The sequence below is a fragment of the Rhinopithecus bieti genome, unplaced genomic scaffold (genome assembly GCF_001698545.2).
Source record: "Rhinopithecus bieti isolate Rb0 unplaced genomic scaffold, ASM169854v2 scaffold_6481, whole genome shotgun sequence".
Lineage (NCBI taxonomy): Eukaryota > Metazoa > Chordata > Mammalia > Primates > Cercopithecidae > Rhinopithecus > Rhinopithecus bieti.
This window is the reverse complement of record NW_016805314.1, coordinates 3,985,839-3,994,419: the sequence shown is the minus strand read 5'-3', so window position 1 is coordinate 3,994,419 and position 8,581 is coordinate 3,985,839. Positions and strand designations below refer to the sequence as shown.

At 50.2% G+C, this 8,581-nt stretch overlaps 1 protein-coding gene across 7 annotated transcripts in view; it reads right to left on the bottom strand.

The window, feature by feature from the left end:
• The window catches only part of GLB1L3 (galactosidase beta 1 like 3), a 43,976-nt gene that overhangs the window by 30,268 nt on the left and 5,127 nt on the right, over positions 1 to 8,581 (bottom strand). For all 7 annotated transcript variants that reach the window (XM_017872181.1, XM_017872178.1, XM_017872177.1 and 4 more), the window contains 5 exons: positions 7,962 to 8,030; positions 7,333 to 7,428; positions 5,721 to 5,829; positions 5,203 to 5,295; positions 878 to 959 (listed from right to left, as the gene is read on the bottom strand). In XM_017872181.1, coding sequence (XP_017727670.1) covers positions 878 to 959; positions 5,203 to 5,295; positions 5,721 to 5,829; positions 7,333 to 7,428; positions 7,962 to 8,030 — 449 coding nt within the window. The remainder of the gene's footprint in view (positions 1 to 877; positions 960 to 5,202; positions 5,296 to 5,720; positions 5,830 to 7,332; positions 7,429 to 7,961; positions 8,031 to 8,581) is intronic.

Here is an 8,581-nt window from a genome sequence, read left to right as displayed (position 1 = left end):
AGGAACCCGCCCCCCGCCCCCGCCCGGCGCACGCAGGAGGAGCGCATGCTCAGCGGTGAGGATGGCGAGAGGCTGCCCGCATCCCACTCTGCCACGTCCAAAGGGCTGCCATGGCCATCGCCACATCCCTGACACTTGCACGGACACTCATTGTTAAAATTAGCTACACTCTGTGCAGGGAAGTGAGCCAGGCCAAGGCTCCCTGACATGATTAGACCAGAAATGGAACGCAGCTTCCTGGCCCCAAACTCAGCACGTGTTCCAGTGTACCATGCTCCAGTGGAAAAGCGGCTGCTAAGGAGGCAGAAGGGCAGCCGCCCGCAGCAGCCCACCCCAGCGGCCTACTCACACCCGGGCGTGCCCCTCACTACTGCCATCTGATGAGTCCGTCCTGAACCTTCCTGCCACTTAATTCTCTAGGACCTCCTAAGTGTCCACACGGAGCCTTGGGTGGAAGGATCCCAGAAACGGGACAGGGTCTAGGCGGGGTTCCTGACACAACACCCATCTTCTGGTTCTCCCTGTGGTTTCCCACGTTAGTGGAGACGGCCCTGATCCCAGGCCAGGCCCAGTACTAATGCAGATTCCTTACCACAGAAAACCTATGGCAGACGGAAAGGCGTCCTGAGGACAGAGGAGCTCCAGTGCTGCTGTGTTTAAAGACAGCAGGAGCAAGGCCAAGAGAGGGGGCTGGTGAGCGGCCCTGAACCTTGACCTTGAGTCCTCATTTATTATAACATCAAACTCCAAGATCCATCCCAGTGGACACGGGAAAGGGAGGCATCAAGATGCACTTGTTTTTCTCTGGAGTGTGTTCAAGATTTACACGGGCTGGCTGAAAGCCTTGTTCTCCTGTGAACTAACTCTGAATGTGTACCTCCTTTGGTGTGGCCGCTCAGCACATTTTTCTCACCATCGGAGGTCAAGAGAAGCTCCACAATCCCTCTTCCCAACAGAGCCTGTTGAGAAAATTAACCAAAATGAACCCAATTCCCTCATTCCATTGGGAAAAAAGAAATACATACAGCTCCCCATACTCATGGGTTCTACTACATCCATGAATTCTGCAATCACATTCAGAAATGTTTTTATTTTTTAATTTAAAATTTTTTTTTAGAGACAGGGTTGTTGCGGGAAGTCAGGGACCCCGAACGATGGGACGGGCTGAAGCCACAGCAGAAGACCATAAATTGTGAAGATTTCGTGGACATTTATTAGTTCCCAAATTAATACTTTTCTAATTTCTTACACCTGTCTTTACTGCAATCTCTGAACATAAATTGTGAAGATTTCATGGACACTTATTACTTCTCCAATCAATACCCTTGTGATTTCCTATGCCTGTCTTTACTTTAATCTCGTAATCCCATCATCTTCATAAGCTGAAGAGGATGTGTGTCGCCTCAGGACCCTGTGATGATTGTGTTAACTGCACAAATTGTAGAGCATGTGTGTTTGAACAATATGAAATCCGGGCACCTTGAAAAAAGAACAGGATAACAGCAATGTTCAGGGAACAAGGGAGATGGCCTTGGACTCTGACTGCCTGTGAGCCAGATGGAACAGAGCCATATTTCTCTTCTTTCAAAAGCAAATAGGAGAAATATCACTGAATTCTTTTTCTCAGCAAGGAACAGCTCTGAGAAAGAGAATGCGCCCCTGAGGGTAGGCCTATGAATGGCCCACGTGGAGCCGGCCATCTTTTAAGGTCAAAGCCAAAGGGATGAAATAAGCCCCGGTCTCCTGTAGCACTCCCAGGCTTATTAGGATGAGGAAATTCCCACCTAATAAATTTTGGTCAGACCGGTTGTCTCTTCTCAAATCCTGTCTCCTGATAAGATGTTATCAATGACAACGCGTGCCTGAAACTTCATTAGCAATTTTAATTTCACCCCATCCTGTGGTCCTGTGATCTCGCCCTGCCTCCACTTGCTTTGTGATATTTTATTACCTTGTGAAGCATGTGATGTCTGTGACCCACACCCTATTCCTACACTCCCTCCCCTTTTGAAAATCGCTAATAAAAACTTGCTGGTTTTACGGCTCAGGGAGCATCACGGAAACTGCCGACATGTGACGTTTTCCCCAGATACCCAGCTTTAAAATTTCTCTCTTTTGTACTCTTTCCTTTTATTTCTCAGACCAGCCAACGCTTAGGGAAATAGAAAATAACCCATGTTGAATATCGGGGGTGGGGTTTCCCCCAATACAGGGTCTTTCTGTGTTTCTCCAAGCTGGAGTGCAGTGGCATGATGATAGCTCACTATAACCTCAAACTCCTGGATTCAAGCCATCTTACCACCTCAGTCACCTGAGTAGCTAGGACTACAGACACATGCCACCATATCCAGCTAATTTTTTTTCTTTTATAGAAACAGGGTCTCACTATGTTGCCCAGCCTGGTCTGAAACTCCTGGCCTGAAGTGAGCCTCCTGCCTTGGACTCCCAAAGTACTCAAATTACAGGTGTGAGCCACTACACCTGGCCAAAAATATATTTCTTAGTTGCATCTGTACTGAACATGTACAGGCATTTTTCCAATCATTATTTCCTAAAGAGTAATATATAGCAACTATTTATGTAGCATTTACATTGTATTGGGTATTAGGAGTAATCTAAAGATAAGTTAAAGTATATGGGAGAGGCCAGGCACAGTGGCTCATGCCAGCACTTTGGGAGGTTGAGGCAGGCAGATCACTTGAGGTCAAGAGTTTAAGACCAGCTTGGCCAATATGGTGAAACCCTGTCTCTAATTAACCAGGTGTGGTGGTGCATACCTGTAATTCCAGCTACTTGGGAGGCTGAGTCACAAGAATTGCTTGAAACCAGAGGCAGAGGTTGCAATGAGCCGAGATCATACCAGCCTAGGTGACAGAGTAAAACTGCCTCAAAAAAAAAAAAAAAAAAAAAAAAGGATATGGGAGGATGTGCATAGGTTGCATGGAAATGCCACACCATTTTATGTCAAGGACTTGAACACTGACAGATTTTGTGTCCCTGGGGGCCCTGGAATCAATCCTCCATGGATGCCAAGGGATGACTACACGAGGAAATTGGAAACTAAACACAGCATGGTTCAGTTGGGTGAGATGTGAGCTGGACAAGGGTTTGAATTCAGTCTAACCTTCTGCAACTTAGTAAATTGGGGGAAATCACTGTCTGTCTCAGCCTGGTGATTTTTGTGGGGAATGACCCTAAAATCGGTTGAGTGTGGGTTCTGACACCCCATAACCAAAGCCTCCAGGAACAATGGGCTGAGTTTACCAGGAAATGCCCTGGAAGAGGATCTAAGTCACTGAAAGAAGAGGAAGACTAGGGAATCACTCTGTGCTGGAAGGGGAGAGGCTGCAGCTGTGGGGTCCTGAGAACCATCAGGGACTTCACCAAGCTCAGGTGCTGCCTAACGCTGTCAAGGGGAACAAGGAAGCCTGCCATGGCTGCAGGGATGGGGAGATCTCATCCGAAAAACCATGGTTACGAGGCCAGATAGCCAGGGCCTGGCTGTGCGTCTCCTGTGTTCATTGAGCCACATCTGGGCCTGGATTGGAGTTGAATGGTAATTTTTTTTCTTTTTCTTTTCTTTTTTTTTTTTTGAGACGAGTCTCACTCTGTCGCCCAGGCTGGAGTCCAGTGGCACAATCTCGGCTCACTGCAAACTCCATCTCGCAGGTTCAAGTGATTTTCCCGCCTCAGCTTCCCGAGTAGCTGGGATTACAGGCATGCACCACTACGCCCAGCTAATTTTTGCATTTTTAGTAGAGACAGGGTTTTGCCACATTGGCCAGGCTGGTCTCAAACTCCTGACCTCAGGTGATCCGCCCGCAGCAGCCTCCCAAAGTACTGGATTGTATGCGTGAGCCACTGAGCCCAGCCAGTAAATTTTAAAACCAAGAACAAACAATGCTGGCTGAGTACAACTGATTCAGGGCAGCCATGCAGTCCCTAGGAAAAGTTGGGGAGGGAAATTACTCTCTGACCTTGTCCAACTCCAGAAGCCACAGCTGTAGGGCGAGAGCCAGCATGTGGATGAAGTCCAGCCCTGCCCTCCTCCCCACTTTGCCCAGCTGGGGACCCCTCCTCTTCCCCTCCCAGCCTCCAGACAGAGGTCTCCATGCAGGCACTGCTGCAGAGGCAAGGCCGGAGTCAGGATGGCTCAGGCCCACCGTGCAGCCCTGCACCCTGCTTGGCAGCCCAAGGAGGGGTTCAGTTGAGACTGAACTCTCATCAGCTTCCTGAATGTGGGAAGTCAGGGGCCAGCAGGGGCTGAGTCACCAGGAAGGACAGCAGGCAGAACTGCAGTTATTCCCTGGCCTGAGACATCCCTCCATGAAGAAGCAAGGGGGACAGAAGAGATGACATTTATCTTACAGGCCAGAAAGCTTCGAGCTGAGAGTCACCTCACTAAATTCTTGAAGCGTTATTTACAGTGGAGGAAGATTCACCAACCCCAGCTTTAATGAGAACCGTGGGTCCCAGAGATAGGAAGCAGAAAGGAATAGCCCTTTAACGCCACGTTCTGTCTTCTAATACAGTTATTTAGGTACATAGTGATTGTCCTGACTGCTGTGCATTCACAGAGAAAATGAACTTGATCTAAAGTTGAACCCTGAACAACACAGGTTTGAACTGTGCGGATCCACTTATACTCGGAATTTTTTCAATACAAGTTAACTCCCCTGCCTCCCCTGCCACCTCCTCCACCTCTTCTGCCACCCCTGAGTCAGCAAAACCAACTCCTCCTCCTCCACCTCTTCCTCCCCCTCAGCCTGCTTAACATGAAGATGATGAGGATAAAGACCTTTACCATGATTCATTTCTGCTTAATGAGAAGTCAATATATTTTCTGTGACTTATGATTTCCTTAGTAACATTTTCTTTTCTGAAGCTTACTTTATTGTAAGAATACAGTATATAATAGATATACAAACCTGCATTAATCAACTGTTTATTATCGGTAAGGCTTCCAGTCAACAGTAGGCTATTAGTGACTACATTTTGAGGGAGTCAAAAGTTATATGAAAATTTTCAGCCACGCAGTGGGCCACCACCCCTCAGCACCTCGTGTTCACAGGCCAGTATTCTCAGAATGCACTGTGCCCAGCCCGATCACCCATGCATCCAGGAATCAGAAAAGCATGCCAGAAAAGAGACAGATGGAGGAAGGAGGCATGTAAACATGGGGCCAAACCAAGGCCCTCTCACCTTGTGGAGATACGGCATGTAGGTTTTATCCTTATTGAATGAGCCATATTCATTCTCCACTTGCACCGCGATGACAGGGCCTCCCTGGCGGTACTGAGAGACAAGCAGAGGAGGGTTAAAGAGTGAGGCTATTTGGGGCAAAAGCCTGGAGTCTCTGGGCTTGCTGCTAAAGGCTGCACAGCTGGTGTGGCCGGCTCTGATCCACGTCCCCTGCGGTCTGCGCGCTCTGCTCCAGCACTGGAGTTAGTCTGCTGGGTCACTTGGCTGCTGTGGGAGCCACCATCCCTAGTGCGTTGCAGACACGTAACTGCCACAGTTTTCCCTGTTTCTCACACTAGCTACTTAAACTTGAGCCCTCAAACCTACAAATGCATCTGCTTCCACGCCAATCCCATCCATATTCCCACCTCCCTCCTGCCTTAGGGTTATGCCACCACTTGTATGTGGGTCCCACGACCTTCCACTGCCCGATCAGGAAAGTGCATGTAAGAAAGATGCAGAAGATAATTTGGCTTTACCTGGAGAGGAATCACTCTGGGAATCAGGTGGTCAAAATACTTCTCAACTGCTTCAGTGAAGCCCTTGTTGGTTGTCCTCAACAGTAACCGGGGGTCTCGCAGGAGCCAGCTGAGGGAGAGAGGGGCAGGCTCAGGGTCTGAGACAGGACGGGAGAGGGAAGGAGGAGAGGGCTCAGAGCTGCCCCAGCTCGCCCAGCACGTCTGCCCAGCTGCCTCACACCCGTGGTCCCGGAGCACTCAGGGGTCCTGGAAAGATCTGTGCCTCGCGAGACTTTCAGACCATTCTCATTGACTGTCGGGATTTGAAAGCAAACACCCGCCTCCACCTCCAAGGCACTTTGCAACTTGGGAAGTGCCTTCAGCTCCATTTGGTCCGACTGAGGGTCTGGCCTGTCAAGTCTGTTACAGTCATGTCTTAAAAGCTTTTCTTCTACCTTTTGTTGAACACTCTCCATTCTTTTTCAGTTTATTGAAAACATTTTTCAGTTGGGCTTGGTGGCTCATGCCTATAATCCCAGCACTTTGGGAGGCCGAGGTGGGCAGATCACCTGAGGTCGGGAGTTCGAGACCAGTCTGGCCAACATGGCGAAACCCCTGTCTCTACTAAAAGTACAAAACTTAGCCGGGTGTAGTGGCAGGCGCCTGTAATCCCAGCTACTCAGGAGGCTGAGGCAGGAGAATCACTTGAACCCGGGAGGCGGAGGTTGCAGCGAGCCAAGATCACAGCACTGAACTCCAGCCTGGGTGACAAGAGCAAGACTCCATCTCAAAAAAAAAAAAAAAAAATTCTTGGGGACAGAAAAATTTCCTTAGGCACACTGTCACATTTCCACTAAGAGCTAAGGCTTCAGGCTCAGGGCAGGAGCCTACGGGCCAATGACACTCTGCCACCTCCAGGTCACTGGGGAAGTGCCAGGCAGGCCTCCAGTCAAGCTATGCCGGGAGTCACTGATTCCCGAAAACTCCACTCCCCTCAGCTCAGGCTTTCTCTGCCCCTGAAGAGAAAGCAAAGGCCTCATCTGACTCCGAGGTGCAGAGGTGCTCACCGGAGGCAGAGCCCCAGATTCCCCAGGAAGCCCTGCCCACCACAGGGGTAGCAGAGAGCAGTCTTGGAGTCTCACCCTGACCCTCAGCAGTCTGGGCTGGGGGCCAGAATCACAGAGGAGAGAATAAGGCAAAGAAAAGCAAGAGGGAAGGGAGGGGAGCTGAGGGTGGCCTCACTGCATGGAAAGGCAGCCTTCCCCTCACAAAATAAGCGACAGATCAGAAGTTTTCAAAACAAGCCCAGAGTCATCAGAACCTTCCCTTGCAGGCCTTAAACCTTCCAGTCCCTTTCTTCCCAGGGCATTTTGAGAAGGACAGAGGGGGCCACAGCCCCTCCTGTGTGGGGAAAGAAGAGTGGGAGCCTCTTGTGGCCACTTCTCCCTGAGCACACCCTCTTTACCCCAGTACCGCAGGCTTCACGTGGACAACACAGGCGCGGTGCGTGGCTTGGGGTGGTACACCCCTCATCAGCTCCGTGAATAAAGTCACTTTCCTTGTTACTAGATTGAAATTCACGAAAGCAAATACTTCGTTAGAACCACAACTCTGGGATTGCAGCCCCGCTTACCTGGGCAAGCCCCCGAGGTCCATCTCACTGCAGATGTAGGGGCCTGGACGCAGAATCACCCACAGCCCGATCTCCGCAGCCATCAGGACGAAGGCCCTAGGGAGGTCCACATCGTCAGCCCCTCCCATGACGGCCCAGGATGAGGCCGGGTGGGGGCCACACACGTCACAGGGTGGAGCTGCCCGGTGGGGCGAAGGGATGGCTCGGCCCCACCCACAAAGAACGGGGACTCCCACACTAAGTCGGTGGCCTGAGCTGCTCCCAGCCTCAGAGCCTCTGCACAGCCCCATCGGGGGCCTGAGGAGGAAGGGTGACAGCCAGGGCACAGGGGTCTTAACAGTGAACCTGACCCAATAGCCTTGCTAGCCTAGAGGGGCCGCCCTGCCCCAGCCCAGGCAGCAGGATCCCATGCAGAGTCGGGCGGCTCCTGGGGTCTTTTGCCCTTCTGGGCTGCAGTGGAGAAGTGGGGCCCAAAGGCTGCAGACCCAGCAGGTCATGACTGGGGAGCATCTAGGTCCCGGGTGCAGGTCCTCTCGCAGTCCTAGAACAGGGCTCCAGACCCAGGTCCCTCCCAGCCACCTCTCTGCCCCTGCCCCTGGCCAGGTCACAGAAGCAGCAACACCACGTACTCCAGGTCCAGGTTCCCAGAGAAGTCAAATTTGCCTCTTTCTGGCTCATGCAGGTTCCACGGAACATAGCTGGAAGAGGTGAAAGGGAAGTATGATGAGTATCTTCTTATTTCTTCCTCCAAATTGTTAGGTCTGCCCCAAATCCAGGCCAAAACCATGCATTGCTCTATTCTGAAATAAGTTGAAGTTTCCAATGGAAATTAAACCTCTGTTACACTAACCATGACTATCTTTATAGTTTCTTGCTCTATTATCCAATTGTGGTTCAAGGTGCCAATTGTCCTGTGATGCTAGATTTCTTGGGATTTATATATAAATTCTTCCACTCACTGCCCTATTGTAACACCCATTAAAAGCATAAACTAAAGAAGAGAACAAAAACAAAAATGTCTACATCTGCCTTATATAGTATTGCTATGAGTTAGTCAAAATAAGAACAAATGAGTAGTTTCTGTGAAGATAGTGGAGATACAGTAAATCTAGTAAGGGTACTACCTTTAGAACTTAGCAAGAATGGCCCCTACAGGACCCTCCCCCATAGGGCTATGAGTAAAAATTTTATTAGGTATGCTAGGCATAGCTCACCAGGCAACTGTCTTTTTTTGTGCCACTGGCAACAT